Source organism: Anguilla anguilla, chromosome 4, assembly GCF_013347855.1.
Source record: "Anguilla anguilla isolate fAngAng1 chromosome 4, fAngAng1.pri, whole genome shotgun sequence".
NCBI classification, from domain to species: Eukaryota; Metazoa; Chordata; class Actinopteri; order Anguilliformes; family Anguillidae; genus Anguilla; species Anguilla anguilla.
Genome location: NC_049204.1, coordinates 65,572,435 through 65,588,426, shown reverse-complemented (window position 1 = coordinate 65,588,426; position 15,992 = coordinate 65,572,435). Strand labels below are relative to the sequence as shown.

Below are 15,992 nucleotides of genomic sequence, written 5' to 3'. Positions count from 1 at the left end.
AAACTGTGTCACTGCAAGAGCCGCACGCCGTTGTTCTTCAGGCCGCTTCATGCTTTCCGCGTCCGCGTGTCCGCGAGGGTCCGCTTAGGTCCGCGTGACGTGAATGTCGTCGTCCGCGAGCGTATGCGCGCAGCCCAAAATCTGTGACCACGCGAATAACAAAATGGATGCTTGTTCGGGAAATGCGTGGAACGCGGACCCTCAGCTGCAGTATGAGTGGAAACGCGTGCTCGTCCGCGCGACCGGTACAAGCCCGCAGCTGTCCGCGGACGCAGAATGCGGAAAGTATGAAGCAGCCTTTAGGGATACCGAGCAGGACAAGAAGACGAAGTAGCAATAGGACAGGCGGGCGTGGGAGCGCTTATGACCCTCCTGAGCAGCAGTAAGAGTGTAAGCGGTCCTGTGCGTTCTCTGGTGTGAGACTGAAGATGGCGGCCGTGTTCTGGTGCGGCACGAACACATTTAGGCACGTTCTCGTGTCATTACCTACACACTTCGGCTGCAGGGGAGCGGTGGTGAGGCACTTCCTGTATGAGAGGGTGCGGAGGTGAGGCACTTCCTGTATGAGAGGGTGCGGAGGTGAGGCACTTCCTGTATGAGGGGGTGCGGAGGTGAGGTACTTCCTGTATGAGAGGGTGTGGTGGTGAGGCACTTCCTGTATGAGGGGGTGCGGAGGTAAGGTACTTCCTGTATGAGAGGGTGCGGAGGTGAGGTACTTCCTGTATGAGGGGGTTCGGAGGTGAGGCACTTCCTGTATGAGGGGGTGTGGTGGTGAGGCACTTCCTGTATGAGGGGGTGCGGAGGTAAGGTACTTCCTGTATGAGAGGGTGCGGAGGTGAGGCACTTCCTGTATGAGGGGGTGCGGAGGTGAGGTACTTCCTGTATGAGAGGGTGCAGAGGTGAGGCACTTCCGGCATGAGAGAGTGCGGAGATGAGGTACTTCCTGTATGAGGGGAAGAATATGACGGGAGACTCACAGAGGCCAAAGCCCTGCTTTTCATTCCGCCCTCCCCCAACGCCCCCCCCCCCCAAGCCCTGTGCCTGTTTTAAGCTTCTCTTCCTTCCTCTAGTCCCCTCCACAAAATAAACATTTCTCTTCACACCTCTGCCACCGAGCTGTCCCACAAATTTAAGTAAGAGGGGAGAAAATAAAACATACGTTTCTTACCTCGCTAAAAAGCCAGGGTAGAGAGACTCTGAGAACGAATGATAAATTTCTCTCTCTCCCCTCAGAGAATGTGGTCTGGACTGTGCAGGGTTTGTAAAGGAGTTTTTATTGAAGGTCGAAAAGTCTTACAGAACAACGCCCAACAAAACATACATGATACATTTATAACTTACTTGAATCATAGCACTTCTACTCTGTACTGAAATCAGCTTCTTAAAGACATGACAATAACCCGTCCTATTTTAAGGCAGGCCAGCGTCACATTGGTACGAAGGACACCTGAACATAAACTACAGAAGGACTTTCTACAAACAGTGTGATCATTACAAAGCATTTATAAAATTCCCGTGTGGAAGAAGCAGAAATGAAAGCAGAGGATCCTATTTTCTAAACCCACATATTTACCGTCTTATTCCAGCTTTACCTCTCTTCAGTTTTTGAACCCAGATTTTCAGATTTTTTTCTTTGGAATGGGCAGTAGTGTTTGTGGACCTGTCCACTTGGTGTCACATCCTCCTGCAGTCCAGTGGAATATCTGGGACTGTCGATTATGTCAGGACGAGTTTGGAGGAATGACGTTGAAGTCTCTTCCAGTTATGTTTTTATTTTTCTTATTTTACCTGATGTTCAAATAAAAAATTCTCTAAAAAAACACTTTTAAAAAATGTTGCGCCTGCTGTTAAATTAATTTTCCCAATGTTCGAGCCCCTCAACAGACCCTCATATTTAATCATTTATATTTTATTTATTTCTCGTCTCTACCTCACTGCAGTATTTCTCTCTCATTCTGATTACAACTGATCTTCCCTCTCTCCCATCCCAGATCACACAGTTTAACACAAGATCCAACCTGAACCCAAAACCCAGGGTAGAGGGGCTGAGTGAATGTGGTCTGGACTCTGTGCAGGAGGGTCATTGTGTCAGAGATGCTGTAGAAGGACAGAGTTCCTGCCCTGTGATCCAGGTGCACTCCTATTCTGGAGGAGCGGGGAGCAGGGATTTCAGTGCGCTCATCATTGTGCCAGAAAGCGTAACTAGCGGAAGAGCTGTCCAAACTCCAGGACTTGTTATTCCATCCCAGAGCAGAGTCATCACCCCCCCCTTTCCTGCTGATCTCTTTATATGAGACCGCTATAAAAACCCTATCCCCACTCCACTCAGTCTCCCAGTAACAGTGTCCAGACAGACCCTCTCTGCACAGCACTTGGGGCGAGCGCTCAAATCTCTCTGGATGAGCAGGATATGACTGGCTCTCTCTCACATGGGTCACCCCTCTATTCCCCTCAGACAGACGGAGGCGTTTATGCGCTGTGTTGGGGTCCAGTGTGAGCTGACAGGAATCTGATGGAGGAGAAGGTAAAGATTTAATATGAGGACAGGTCTATCTAAAGTCTACCTATGATACAGTATATTATTGTTTCTCATAGAGAGAGGATGGTGTGTGTGTGTGTGAGTGTGTGTGTGTTTAAATAAATAATGAAATAAGCTCAGGCAGTAGTTTTTGGCTCTCAGTAATTAACACTGGCCTGCCTGCTAAGTTACTGCTTAACCGTGTTCTCAGTTGTCACAGTTCCAGTACCTTTAATGACCAAATCTGCAGTGGTGGTTTGCAGTTTCCCATAAACCCACCGTCCATCAGGACACTAAGGTCAGTCTGACGGCCCTGTTTTTTTATCCTGGCCACGGCAGTAGAGCTTTGGCAGGAAATTCATGGCAGAAAATTGTAAATATGTGCACTTTACGGGGTGCGCTACTTGGGGTGTAGCTCGTAGAGGACGATACATGAGCTCATGGGGCTCAGTGACATTGGCGGTTTGAATCCAGCTGTAATCTAAAGTCCTAAAAAAAGTCCTAAAAATATATATATGTGTATATTGCCATCCAGGCAGTCACAAATTTGATTTTGAATTTTCTGTTTGATGGCTCTGGAAAATCCCAGGACATATTTTCCTCAAATAAAATTTGGATTTAGCTTCTCCCCCCCCCCCACCCCCCACTTGCAAGATGTAGAATGGCAAGCAGACTAGTGTGTGTGTGTGTGTGTGTGTGTGTGTGTCTCAGATGAGAGATTCAGAGCGAGCACTCACACTGTAAGAAATCCTCTCTGGTCCTGGGCTCTACAGCATGGACTTCTTTCACTGCAGGAACAGAGTGAGAGAAAAGGACAAAAAAATAAATATATATATATGCAGGGGGAGATTTAAGGATGATGTCGACACATGGATTTAGAATATTATACTCCATATATTTGCTCCAATGTATCATTGGTTAAGGGTTAAAAGTTTTAACAACCTGATTCAGAAATTTTGACCAGTTCCACCTTGCAGAAGTCCTCCAGTTGCTCTTTTAGTTCAGAAACAGATTTTCTCACAGCCTCAAAAGAGATGTGTGGACTGACAGTGATGCTGGGCAAGTCTCCAGGTCCAGGAGGGACACAGAGAGACTGACAGCTCTGTAGACAGACGGACAGACAGACAGAGAACAGTCTCAACTCAGATTCTTGTGTAGATTTCAGTAACAGATCTTTCTAAATGAGGAACACCCCTCACCATGTATGTACAATGTACATAGTGCAGACTGTCAGAGAGCCAGTGATGTTACCTGGAGGAAATGGATGTGATCCTCTGTGTGTGAAAGCTGCTCCAGCTCAGCGTCTCTCCTCCTCAGCTCAGCAATCTCCTGCTCCAGTCGCTCCAGGAGTCCTTCAGTCCGACTCACTGCAGCCTTCTCCTGATCTCTGATCAGCTCTTTCACCTCAGAGCGCCTTCTCTCAATGGAGCGGATCAGCTCAGTAAAGATCCTCTCACTGTCCTCCATTGCTGCCTGCGCAGAGCGCTGTTAGGAGACACAGAGAGAGGAGGGCTGTACATTTTAACTAGGCCTTTCATTCAGCTCTTACTGGTGCACCAGACAGCTTGTTCCCCACTGTGTGGCTCAATGGGATTGAGCCTCACAGGGCTGGAAAGTGGCCCAACACTGAGCTCCTCACTGGCTGACTGGAGGAGAGCCCTGACTGATCCCTGAAATCGCTGTTCCAGTAGCCAGCTGATGTCTTCTCCTCTGGTCAGTACCCACCTTGATTGACTGCACAGTCTGTCTCAGGTCCTGCAGCTCCTTCTCTCTCTCTTGAATTCTCTGCTGGAATTTACTCTGTATCGCCCCCAACTGCTTCTGTTGATCAAGTATTTTTTTCAATTATATTATAGTACAATGCATTCACATTTGTTAAATAATATCACTATGTTTAACACTAAATATAATAAATAAGCGTCATCTTATTTGAAATTCTGCAGATCAGTTTGTAAAAGTGAACTGGTCTTTTATGTAAAGCTTCTACACTGTGTGAGTGAACTAGCTGCTCCAGCCATGTTGATTCCCATTCAGGGAGTGAATAGGGGGGTGAGGGGTGTGAACAGAGCTGTCACAGAGAGCTGACTTGGGTTCACTTCCTGCTCTTATTGCTTTATCACGTGGACTTCAGACCTGAAATCACTGCCTTTTAAAATTATTTTTTCAAATGTATTCAACTTTACTTTATATATATATATATCTTAATTTTACATACCGTAGTTATAATCTAAAATGATTTCTGCCTTTACTGTAACAAAGCATGAGTGTCATGTTTATGAGCTCCAGTGCTTACCTGTTTCTCAGTCTTTTCTGCTGCAGCTGAGACTGTATCATGGCCTCTGTGTTCATCCATCGTACACAGATAACAGATACACTGCTGATCAGTACGACAGTAAACCTCCAGCAGTTTGTCATGATGAGAGCAGATCTTCTCCTGCAGGTTTCCAGTGGCTTTGACCAGTTTGTGCTTCTTAAGAGGAGGAGATTCATAGTGAGGCTGGAGATGAGTTTCACAGTAAGAGGCCAGACACACCAGACAGGACTTGACAGCTTTGCGCTTTCTCCCAGTGCAGACATCACACGCCACATCTCCAGGTCCAGCGTAACAGTGAGCAGGAGGAGCAGCTTGGAGTCCTGTCTTCTCCAGTTTCTCCACCACTTCAGCCAGCATAGTGCTTTTTCTTAAAACAGGCCTTGGGGTGAAAGTCTCTCTGCACTGGGGACAGCTGTAAACACCAGTATGATCATCCTGATCCCAGCAGCCCTTAATACAGCCCAAACAGAAACTGTGTCCACAGGCAGTAGTCACCGGATCCTTCAGTAGATCCAGACAGATTGCACAGCTGAACTGGTCCTGATCCAGTAAACCTCCACCTTCAGCCATTTTACTGCTCACACTGACAGAGACTGAGTTAAGTTTTCATTTCCCTGAAACTGCGTGACAGAGAGAGTGGGAGTGACTTCCTGGTTCAGCCCACAGCTGCTGGAGGCGTGGTGTTTTGTTCTGAGGCCAGGCTGAGCAGATCAGGGAGTGTAGAGAGAGAGCAGACTTTCAGCAGCTCGTAAAACACTCAGTCTCTCTCACTGCACGGCTGCTCACAGCTCTCAGTCTGGACTGACTCAGGCGTTCGTTCTCAGTCAGACTCTCTGTTTATGCGTTCTTTAGCGTGCTGTTCGAAAATACGGAGACGGAGAGAGAGATTAGTTAGACCAGCCTAACAATGGCACAAGACTCTACATGGGAGCAGCCATTGCAGCCGCGGGATGTGCCTGGACCCACTGCAGCAGGGGGACGCTCCTGGGCCCAGTGCAGCAGGGGGACGCTCCTGGGCCCAGTGCAGCCGCGGGACGCTCCTGGGCCCACTGCAGCCGGGGGATGTGCCTGGGCCCAGTGCAGCCGCGGGACGCTCCTGGGCCCAGTGCAGCGAATATCGCTGAATTTCCTCCAGGAGTGCTACCGCGAACGAGGCAGGAAGGCCAGCGAAGCAGGCTAAGAGGAGGCACAAAAGGTTTTCAGCCCACCTCTCCCTACTCTTGGGCCGGAAACATTCCCTACGCAAGTACGCGAACGGCAAATGACAACGCCAGGCCCACACACTGCTAACGCACGGCTCAGCTGCACATACTCAAACTCAGCATGCGCTCTTATGTCCCTGTGGAGGTAATAAACCCCGAGTCCTCAAGGGGGCGATCCAGCTGCAAAAGACTGAGCGGAAAAAAACACAAATGAAAGAAGACTTCATCCTGTTGTTACCTGCTATAGCGCCCCCTCGCTGCGACGCTAGAAACTGCAGCTCGCGTTGCGTCAAGAATTTCAGGTGACGCATTTTAGAACGCAGCGACGCGTGAAACAGACTTTGCGTAGCTCGATTCGAGCTGCATTCGCGTACTGACATAGGTTATGTTTCCGACCTTATTCTGACTAATCTATTTGGCTGGTTTATGTGAGGTACAGGTTATTACCCGATAGCCTTCAGAAATAAGGTTCTGTTTCTAACCAGACGCAAAATCCAGACAACAATCCTGAAAGCATTAGCAAATTTTATTGAATCCAAAAAAACGTTACATAATAAAAAAAATTGTCAGCACCCCAATCGATCGTCATACAGTTCTTTTCAATTAGAATAATGTTTTGCAGGTGTACAATGTGGTGTTTTCAGCATATAAATTAAAAATAAAAGATTCATTCAAGTGCCAACATCTGTGCCAAATACAAAGATGATCACATGACCCTATTTCCCAAAAAAAAAGAATACATGATATGATTTCTCTGTTTATGATATAAGCTGTTATGACTCACTGTATAGGAGAAAATAAATGATCTTAAACAAAGGAGAAATAAAAATGAGAAATACATAGATTAAAAACCCTAAGTTTGATAAATGAAAACACCTGAACTATGATAGTGTATGTATAATAACTGATTAGAGCTCAGTGGTCACTCTGATTGCTCTTGAAGTAAGAAGGATTTCACCCTAAGCCTCTAAGTTTCTACGCTAGCATTTATATCTTGCTATCTTGGCTGTTTTGCAGGTTACAGACTTACGTTATCACATGTTTAAAAGCTTGTGCACATTTCATAACTCACATGGAAATCAAGAGCACTGTAAACGCTTATCAAAATGAACACAGACATTACATCTGCAGAGAAATATGAAGCCGTTAATGCACAGAAAAAAAAATATATAAATGCGCTCTGCTAACTCCACACGTTGTACATTTATGATCCCCCCCCCCCCCTCCTTTCTGCCTTTGTCCCATAGTACCTGTGGATAAGACCCTGCACAGTGATTTTGGGACAGTCTATGGAGAAGAGACCTCCACACACTCCTTGGCTTCTCTCAGAACTGTGTAAAATGTGCCTCTCTGACCCCAGTGCTGGTAGAGGTGTAGAACTGTGTAAAATGTGCCCCTCTGACCCCAGTGCTGGTAGAGGTGTAGAACTGTGTAAAATGTGCCCCTCTGACCCCAGTGCTGGTAGAGGTGTAGAACTGTGTAAAATGTGCCCCTCTGACCCCAGTGCTGGTAGAGGTGTAGAACTGTGTAAAATGTGCCCCTCTGACCCCAGTGCTGGTAGAGGTGTCCGAGTCCCTCACTAGACCCTCAAATTTCATCTTTTACATTTTATTCACTTTGATCACACAGTTTTACTGAAGATCCAACATCAACCCAAAACCCAGGATAGAGGGGCTGAGTGAATGTGGTCTGGACTCTGTGCAGGAGGGTCATTGTGTCAGAGACGCTGTAGAAGGACAGAGTTCCTGCCCAGTGATCCAGGTACACTCCTATTCTGGAGGAGGGGGGAACAGGGATTTTAGTGCTCTTATAATTGTGCCAGAAAGAGTAACTGGAGCGAGAGCAGCGCAAACTCCAAGACTTATCATTACATCCCGAATTACAGACATAATCATCCCCTTTCCTGCTGATATCTTTATATGACACTACTATTTCTAGCTCATACCCACTCCACTCAGCCTCCCAGTAACAGCGTCCAGACAGACCCTCTCTGCACAGCACTTGGAACCAGTAGTCAAATCTCTCTGGATGATCAGGATATGACTGGATCTCATTCCCATGGGTCACCTCTCTGTTCCCCTCAGACAGACGGAGGTGTTGATTCACTGTGTTGGGGTCCAGTGTGAGCTGACAGGAATCTGATGTTGGAGAAGGTTTAGATTTAATATGAGACTGGACCAAGCAGTGTTCCCAAACTCCTGGAGCCCCCCCCCCCCCCCCCCCCCCCCCCCACTTTATGCTGGTTTTCGTTCCAACCACAGTCGCAATCCCATCATTTTAACAAGCTGCACATTTTTCTTAATTAGGTGCTTTTTGTGTTTAGAGGGATTATTTACCCTCTTCAGACATATTTATGTTAAAAATAGCTCTGCATGCCATAAAGAATAAAATTCTCATTTTGATATTATGCTACATTGCAAACACTCACACTGTAAGAAATCCTCTCTGGTCCTGGGCTGTAGAATATAGACTTTTTTCACTGCAGGGACAGAGAGAGAGAAACAGACAAATCTAAATGATACACATGTATGTCAGACATTTAATTCACCAATAGGCCGTCCTCAGCCATAGGAGGCTTCAGAGGCCTCAGCCAGCACAGCCTGAAGATAAGACACGGAGCAGGAACCGAGGGGACATGGTTGGGGATCTATTTTGACATGGGTTTTGTATGGAATACAAACTGGAAAAATGTATTTGCTCCTTAAAGTATTAAACCACCTGATTCGGAGATTTTGATCAGTTTCAGGTTGCTGATGTGCTCCAGTCGCTCTTTCAGTTCAGAGACAGATTTCCTCACAGCCTCAAAAGAGATGTGTGGACTGCCAGTGATGCTGGGTAAGTCTCCAGGTCCAGGAGGGACAGAGAGAGACTGACAGTTCTGCAGACAGACAGACAGACAAAGAACAGTCTCAAATCAGATTCCTGTGAAAATGTCATCTTTGTAAATGAGGAATATACCTCATCATGTTTGTACAATGTACATAGTGCAGACTGTCAGAGAGCCAGTGATGTTACCTGGAGGAACTGGATGTGATCCTCTGTGTGTGAAAGCTGCTCCAGCTCAGCATCTCTCCTCCTCAGCTCAGCAATTTCCTGCTCCAGTCGCTCCAGGAGTCCTTCAGCCCGACTCACTTCAGCCTTCTCCTGATCTCTGATCAGCTCATTCTCCTCAGAGTGCCTTTTCTCAATGGAGCTGATCAGCTCAGTAAAGATCCTCTCGCTGTCCTTCACTGCTGCCTGTGCAGAGTGCTGTTAGGAGACACAGAGAGAGGAGGGCTGTACATTTTAACTAGGCATTTCACTCAGCTCTTACTGGGACCCCAGACAGCCTGTTCCCCACTGTGTGGCTCAGTGGGATTGAGCCCCACAGGGCTGGAAAGTGGCCCAACACTGGGCTCCTCACTGGCTGACTGGAGGAGAGCCCTGAAATGGCTCTTCCAGCAGCCAGCTGTTGTCTTCTCCTCTGCTCAGTACTCACCTTGAGTGACTGCACAGCCTGTCTCAGATCCTGCAGCCCCTTCTCTCTCTCCTGGATGCTCTGCTGGAATTTACACTGTGTCACTCCCAACTGCATCTGGGGATAAAATGATTTCCCACATTATTGTGCATTTTGTTCACTTTTGTTAAAGACAAGCATCGTGCTTAAAACTAAACAAAAAAAAAGCACAACATTATATGACACTAAATTGTATACAGGCAAGGTCATAGTAGTTCTATCTAACTGTCAAAATGAGTTGTAAATTGGTAAACATCTCAGTTAAATTATAAGTCATTTTGAATCAAGCGCTCGGTAATTATGCGTAAAATTAATGACACCCATGGGTCAGTGTGTAAAATGTACTGGCCTTATAGGTAAAGCTTCTAAACTGTGTGAGTGAACTAGCTGCTCCAGCCGTGTTGATTCCCATTCAGGGAGTGAATAGGGGGGTAAGGGGTGTGAACAGAGCTGTCACAGAGAGCTGACTTGGGTTCACTTCCTGCTCTTACTGCTTTATCACTGTGGACATCAGACCTGGAAATCACTGCTTTGTTCAGTACATTCAGTACTTTTTCAAAATAAAATGTACTTCATAAATATATTAAACAAATTCAATGCGTTAGAGGTCTTAAACCTACTTACTGTAGCCATTGAATATAAGTGTTATGTGTCAGAGTTTCAGTCCTTACCTGTTTCTTAGTCCTTTCTGCTGTAGCGGAGACTATTTTATGACCTCTGTGTTGATCCATCACACACAGAAAACAGATACACTGCTGATCAGTACGACAGTAAACCTCCAGCAGTTTGTCATGATGAGAGCAGATCTTCTCCTGCAGGTTTCCAGTGGCTTCGACCAGTTTGTGCTTCTTAAAGGCAGGAGATTCATAGTGAGGCTGGAGGTGAGTTACACAGTAAGAGGCCAGACACACCAGACAGGACTTGACAGCTTTGTGCTTTCTCCCAGTACAGACATCACACGCCACATCTCCAGGTCCAGCGTAACAGTGAGCAGGAGGAGCAGCTTGGAGTCCTGTCTTCTTCAGTTTCTCCACCACTTCAGCCAGCATGGTGTTTTTTCTTAAATCAGGTCTTGGGGTGAAGATCTGTCTGCACTGGGGACAGCTGTAGACACCAGTATGATCATCCTGATCCCAGCAGCCCTTAATACAGCCCATACAGAAACTGTGTCCACAGTGAATAGCCACCGGATCCTTCAGTAGATCCAGACAAATTGTACAGCTGAACTGGTCCTGATCCACTGAGATACTGACCTCTGCCATTTTCCTGCACAAATTGACAAAATAGTTTTATTTCAGAGTGTACTGTAGTTCCTTTCAGTCTCTGTGAGAATTAGCAGAAGATATTTCCTGATTCTGAGCAGACTCACCTAGATACTGCCCTCTGCTATTTTACTGCTCATTTTACTGACAGCGACAGAGTTAAGTTTCGTTTTTCTGAAACTGTGTGACAGAGGGAGTGAGAGTGACTTCTTGTTTATACCAATAGCTGCACGAGGTATGGTGCTGAACTGAGGCCAGGCTGAGCAGAGCTGGGACTGTACAGAGAAAGATGTGATCTGTCTGGTCGTACCTGTTTTCTGGCAGGAGGTTTGGTGGTGGACTCAAGCCAGGGTACAAAAAGTAAAAAATTAACTAAATAAAAAAAAAACCTGTGCTCTCATTATTGTGCCAGAAAGAGCAACTGGAGGAAGAGAAAGAGTTTCTGAAGGGAAGGAAAGAGTAACTGGAGGAAGAGAAAGAGTTTCTGAAGGGAAGGAAAGAGTGACTGGAGGGAGAGAAAGAGTTTCTGAAGGGAAGGAAAGAGTGACTGGAGGGAGAGAAAGAGTTTCTGAAGGGAAGGAAAGAGTGACTGGAGGGAGAGAAAGAGTTTCTGAAGGGAAGGAAAGAGTGACTGGAGGGAGAGCAGCGCAAACACCAATAATTTGTATTATATCCCATTATACAGTCTTCACCACTTCTTTTCCTGCAAATCTCTTTATATGAGACCGCTATAAAAATCTCCCCATCCCCACTCCACTCAGTCTCTCAGTAACAGCGTCCAGACAGACCCTCTCTGCACAGCACTTGGAACCAGTAGTCAAATCTCTCTGGATGATCAGGATATGACTGGATCTCATTCCCATGGGTCACCTCTCTGTTCCCCTCAGACAGAAGGTGTTGATTCACTGTGTTGGGGTCCAGTGTGAGCTGACAGGAATCTGATGTTGGAGAAGGTTTAGATTTAATATGAGACTGAACCAAGCAGTGTTCCCAGACTCCTGAAGCCCCACCCCCCACCCCCCCCCCCCCCCCCCCCCCACTTTATGCTGGTTTTCGTTCCAACCACAATTACAATCCCATCATTATAACAAGCTGCAAATTTTTCTAAATTTGGCGCTTTTTGTGTTTAGAGGGATTCCACACAGAAAACATTGATGAACACAAATTTTATCTTGGCAAACATTGTTCTCCACTGCATTAAGCCAAGCTCTAAAGTGGTAAAGAAGTACGAGGAGTTAATCACACTTTTGAATTATATTTTACAAGAGGAAGGAACCCAATCTAAAAGCACAGAGCTCTACTTCCTGCCAATGTTGCTGCTTTGGCCAAGAAGAGAAAACACAATGGAAGACATTAAAACATCGAAAAACATCTGCATTTACGTCTCATCAATTTAAAAATCCTTCCACCGAAGGTACTCACGCCTGTTATATGCAAAAAGTGCTATGGCTCACTTCTACCTGGGGAAGTCCAGAGGTCTGAAGAGGATTGTTCACAAAGGGAAGCTCGACCAACACGTGAATAGAGAACAACACTCCAACCCACACCACCTCTGGCAGAGTGGAACAATATGGAAAGAACCGACAGCCGAAAGCCTGCTTCTGCGTGTGACAGGTATCACAGAGAATGAAGCCATCTATGTCCATTATCCTGGAAATCTCAAAATTCCAGTACGTCCAGTTTACCTCGGTGGTGTCCGCAGTGGATGCAGTATGGAGAAAGTTTCTTTTTACCTTGGTTTCTCCATGGAAGGACCTGTTGCTTATGACATAAAATATATAAATGATCCGTAAGCAAATTACTGTCATGATGAGATGAGGAATGATCAAGATGAGTAGTATTTTTTTTCCTTTCGTAGTTAAAAGTTATTAACCCAGATTTTTTATTTTTACTCTAATTTGGAATTGACTAATAGTAACTGAACCTATAATTCAGATCCATGATTGTGACCTTGGAAACCATACAAGCAGTATGCTACATAAATTCGGTTTGGACATGCGCCATGGACTGTGTCCTGGATGGAATTCACATCGCATAAATAAGGTACAGATGGATGGTCCTACCCACTAATGGCAATACTTTCCTATTAGAAGAGCATCAAAGGCCTCGACCAAAAACAGGAATAATATATATATATTGTATAATATATATATATATAGTATATTGTTCCATGATCCATCTTAAGTTAGTGGAAAATGTGGGACGTGGAAGCCACAGTTGAGACCAGTATAGTTGAGATTTGATATTTGACTGTGGCATCCCTTGATATACTTGAGCAGTACCAACAGGATGCAGAACCCCGCAGCCTCTCCAAAATGCCAATTTCTTAAGTTACAGTTGCAGAGCTATTTTCCACAAAAACCAACAAGAACAAAAAAAAATGATGAGAGATGGTCACTGTGTGGAACAGCCTGCCAGGTCACACAGTAGAGGCAGAAACTCTGGGGATTTTCAAGACCAGCCTTGAATTGGTGTTAGATGCTACCTACTCTGTAGGTAATCAGGGCACTAAATTAGTCAGGAAAATGGCGAGCATTGTTGGGTTGAATGGCCTGTTCTCATCATTATGTTATGTTACCTTATGTTATGTAATGCTATGTTATCCATCCAGCACAATATTGTACTTTGTATCATTATCTTGATGTTTTAGCTTGTCATGCATCCTAGGTTTGACTTGGCATATGTCAGAGTAATCATTACTGTGTGAACTGGACTCAATGTGTGCATGGTAATGAATAACTGTCACAAAATGAGTATTGTACCTTATCGGACCTGTGTTTTGTAGTTGTTCCAGTGACCTTCGGTATGCACTTATTGTACATCGCTTTGAAGAAGAGCATCTGCCAAATAAATGTAACGTAGGTGCATGTGTGAAATACCTGTAATGTAATGTAATGTTATTTAAGTCTGTGTGCATTGTATATCCAAATCTGTTAAATGAATGCAATGGACAAATCCTGTGTATAGATATGAATGGAACCTGTAATGACCAATATACAGAATAAAATTGTTGCCCTAGTGAGTCAGCAGCAAGAAGCCCAGAGCCTCACAATGCAGTCTGCTAAAAAAAAATAAAAATAAAATAAAAAATGAGATTTAGGCTGAGTTGCATATATTTATTGATGTTGTATATATATTTTTTTTCATTGTAAAAGAACACACACCTATGTAGTGTAATGCACTTGATTTTAACAATGGATATATTGTAACATCGCAAGTATGAACAATGTAACGGTGTTGAGGTAATTAATTGAGGTAATGATTTGGGAGAGAGCATCCTCCACTGGCCAGCCTGGTGTAAAGTAGCAGACAGCAGATAAAATGGGTTGAACAAGTTACAGCTGAGGTGAAAACTAACAGGATCAGTAGAAGACCAAATGGTATAGTTCAGAATAGTGCAGTTTAGAGGAGCCGGATGATGGATCTGGGGGTCCAGACAGCGTCAAGGCATGGGCAGGGGAGGAACAGGGCTGAAGCAGTCCATGACCATGGAGCAAAGGAAGAGGACTGGAGCGATCCCGTGGATTCAGGCCGAGGAAACAGGCTGGAGCGGTCAACCAGTGTAATACCGTAACACCAGTGTAATACCGTAACACCAGTGTAATACTGTAGCACCAGTGTAATACCGTAACACCAGTGTAATACCGTAACACCAGTGTAATACTGTAACACCAGTGTAATACTGTAACACCAGTGTAATACCGTAACACCAGTGTAATACCGTAGCACCAGTGTAATACCGTAGCACCAGTGTAATACTGTAGCACCAGTGTAATACCGTAACACCAGTGTAATACCGTAGCACCAGTGTAATACCGTAACACCAGTGTAATACTGTAGCACCAGTGTAATACCGTAACACCAGTGTAATACCGTAGCACCAGTGTAATACTGTAGCACCAGTGTAATACCGTAACACCAGTGTAATACCGTAGCACCAGTGTAATACTGTAGCACCAGTGTAATACTGTAGAAACGATCTGACGTCAAGAACAGCAGCAGGAATTAAATGTAAATTATTTGTCTTTTAACAAAGAAACCTTCTCAAAAGGTTTCTAAATTATTTAAACACTTCTTTAAATTTAAAATAAAACCATTTGATTATGGCCTGTGGAATGCTATTTCCAGTGGTTGTAGCCGCCCTCGTCCTCCCAAATGTTGGCTGCATACTTCTGGAACTTGATGTTGTGGTTTCTGGCGACGATGAAGGACCTGTCGCTGGGGATGAAGAAGTTCTCGGAGATCATCCCATAGTCACCGCAGTTGGAGCAGTACTCCACGCACACGGTGACGTAGATGTTTCCCTCACCCAGGATCTTGCCGAAGTCCCAGGTCGGGATGCGTATGTAGCGGATGCGGGTGTCGCGTTTCATTCGCATCCTGGTTTCCGTGGACACTGAGAAGAGGGAGCCGCCAGCACTGATCCCGTAGACGACCTCGATCTCCTCCAGAGTCATCCTGTCTGTGCTGTAGAACACTCGCAGGGGTCCGCCAGAGGCGTTGGCCACATAAGTCATTACGTCTCCCACGACAACTTCCAGGTGAGGACACCTGCATGTAAAGGACGTCTCTGTGTTAAAGCCTGGAGCCACACTTCGTAGTGGCACACCACCACGCTGCCCCCTGCTGGCTGTCTAGTGTTACAGCTTCCATAATTCATCAGGGGGATGAAGTCATCCATGTTGGGCCTTTTCTCTATATTGCCCCACAAACTGCTTCAGATTTAATCAGCATGTTCGCAAAATAATATGCCACACACAGGTAACTGCATCAGACAGACAACTGCATTATAGACAACCGCTTTAGCCGCAACTGAGACTGAAATAACATACTTGCAGTGGTTATTGCATTTGAAAGGGAGAACAAACCTTAATGGGGTCTATATTAACTGTTCAAACATTGTTAACCTAATTGATGACACAGCAGGTGAAAATGGTGGGTCAACTGCTGCCCATGCTTCTCAAGCCTAGCAAACTGACTGTGTGTCACTTTCTCCTTCAATGCCATTAAAAATTAATCATATATCAGCAACCTCTGAGCTTTTGTTTCTGCTGGGTAAACATGCACCTTTTTTATCCGAGTGCCCACACCAAGGGGGCGTTGCTGAAATTCATGCTCTTAATTATTTAATTAGGTCAGTTGCATCTTGACCTGATGTCTGTTTAAGCATCAGCTGCAGCTGTAAACTGCACATTAATCC

The 15,992-nt window shown here is 45.3% G+C and overlaps 2 protein-coding genes across 2 annotated transcripts; both read right to left on the bottom strand.

Moving 5' to 3' along the window:
- Positions 1 to 222: 222 nt before the first annotated feature.
- Positions 223 to 1,902, bottom strand: LOC118225782 (mucin-2-like). The gene is made up of 3 exons (XM_035414684.1): positions 1,887 to 1,902; positions 1,169 to 1,248; positions 223 to 943 (listed from the first exon to the last, which is right to left on the bottom strand). The coding sequence occupies exons 1-3, from the start codon at positions 1,900 to 1,902 to the stop codon at positions 362 to 364; spliced, it is 678 nt and encodes a 225-aa protein (XP_035270575.1). The 3' UTR covers positions 223 to 361.
- On the bottom strand, positions 1,255 to 10,971 carry LOC118225781 (E3 ubiquitin/ISG15 ligase TRIM25-like). Its single transcript, XM_035414683.1, has 12 exons — positions 10,202 to 10,971; positions 9,513 to 9,608; positions 9,050 to 9,283; positions 8,753 to 8,912; positions 8,463 to 8,513; positions 7,651 to 8,172; positions 4,812 to 5,437; positions 4,244 to 4,339; positions 3,770 to 4,003; positions 3,461 to 3,620; positions 3,256 to 3,306; positions 1,255 to 2,509 (listed from the first exon to the last, which is right to left on the bottom strand). The coding sequence occupies exons 1-12, from the start codon at positions 10,790 to 10,792 to the stop codon at positions 1,932 to 1,934; spliced, it is 3,399 nt and encodes a 1,132-aa protein (XP_035270574.1). The 5' UTR covers positions 10,793 to 10,971; the 3' UTR covers positions 1,255 to 1,931.
- Between the last annotated feature and the right edge of the window lie 5,021 nt (positions 10,972 to 15,992).